The 1,157-nt window shown below is 36.3% G+C and overlaps 1 protein-coding gene across 1 annotated transcript in view; it reads left to right on the forward strand.

Annotated features, from left to right (window-relative positions):
* SPATA6 (spermatogenesis associated 6) overlaps positions 1-1,010 on the forward strand; it is a 154,432-nt gene extending 153,422 nt beyond the window's left edge. The window contains exon 12 of the mRNA XM_012639392.1: positions 766-1,010. Within this exon, the coding sequence (XP_012494846.1) occupies positions 766-946 (181 nt within the window). The 3' untranslated portion in view covers positions 947-1,010. The remainder of the gene's footprint in view (positions 1-765) is intronic.
* The last annotated feature ends 147 nt before the right edge of the window (positions 1,011-1,157 follow it).

Genomic DNA, 1,157 nt, shown 5'->3' on the forward strand with positions numbered 1-1,157 from the left:
CATGAATGGTTCATATTCAGCCTAATTTTCTATTCCTCCTCGAGGACAGTTACAGCATGACATAGCATAAGGGGCCTTTCCTAATAGGTCTCCTTTCCTATTCTGCCACTTACTGTTTAATAGCTGAGAAATCTTAGGCAATCATTTAACTTCACTGAGTCTTAATTTCCACATGTACCAACTTCTAGGGGCTGTAAGATTTATTGACAAATATGTAAAGTACCTAGTTCAGTATCTCATATTCAATAACTTTTTGTACTTATAGTCCAAGGTAAGCATTGTACTATACACTTTACATATATTCTCTTTAATTTTTAAAACAATTCTGGAAAAATGTAATTACAGAAGGTGAGACTCTGGACAGTTAAATAAATTTCCCAAAGTCCCAAAGCTTATAAAGGACTGAGCTGGGATTCAGGTCCAGATGTGCCTGACTTTTGTAGGCTATGCATTTTCATACCAGATGGCCATATCAGATCATCTTTGCTCTGCTTTTACCGTGCTGCACCTGCCTCTGTTCTCTGAATTCCTTTTTAACTCTAACATAAAATTCTCATATTATTGTTTCATGACAGTTTCACACAAATAGTTCTGCTTCCTGTTTTAAAGAGCCACTCTTTGAAAGCACAGGTCTTATTGTATTTTATTTTAGCCCCTATAGAATATCAAATACCCATGCAGTACTCAATAAATACTTTATTTATATAGTACTACCTCTAATTTAGTTTCACTGTTGTTTTAAACCTTTTATGTCCTTTTTTATAGCTCATTTCAGCGGCCACGTGGCGCTCTCCATTTGGATGATGGCGAATGCTGGTCCAACAGGGCAGCCTCTTACAAGGGAAAATCCCACCGACCCATCTTTGAGAACAGCATGGACAAGATGTACAGGAACTTATACAAAAAGGCCTGTAGTTCTGTTTCTCATACACAGGAAAGCTTCTGAGACCATCCACCATAAACTGTATGAGTGTCCGTGTCAACTTTTAATGAAAACGTTTGATGTGATCAATATCTGTATTCTTTTTTTAAACAGGTGATTATAATTGAGTACAGTAGTTAGACTTGAGTAAGTTCATTACTTCAAATGGTAAATTACCATAGGCAAGTATCTTTTTATTACAGAAGAGTGTGCTATTTTCCAGTGTCAAAGCTCT

The sequence above is a fragment of the Propithecus coquereli genome, unplaced genomic scaffold (assembly GCF_000956105.1).
Source record: "Propithecus coquereli isolate 6110/MARCELLA unplaced genomic scaffold, Pcoq_1.0 Scaffold14, whole genome shotgun sequence".
In the NCBI taxonomy this organism is placed as follows: Eukaryota; Metazoa; Chordata; class Mammalia; order Primates; family Indriidae; genus Propithecus; species Propithecus coquereli.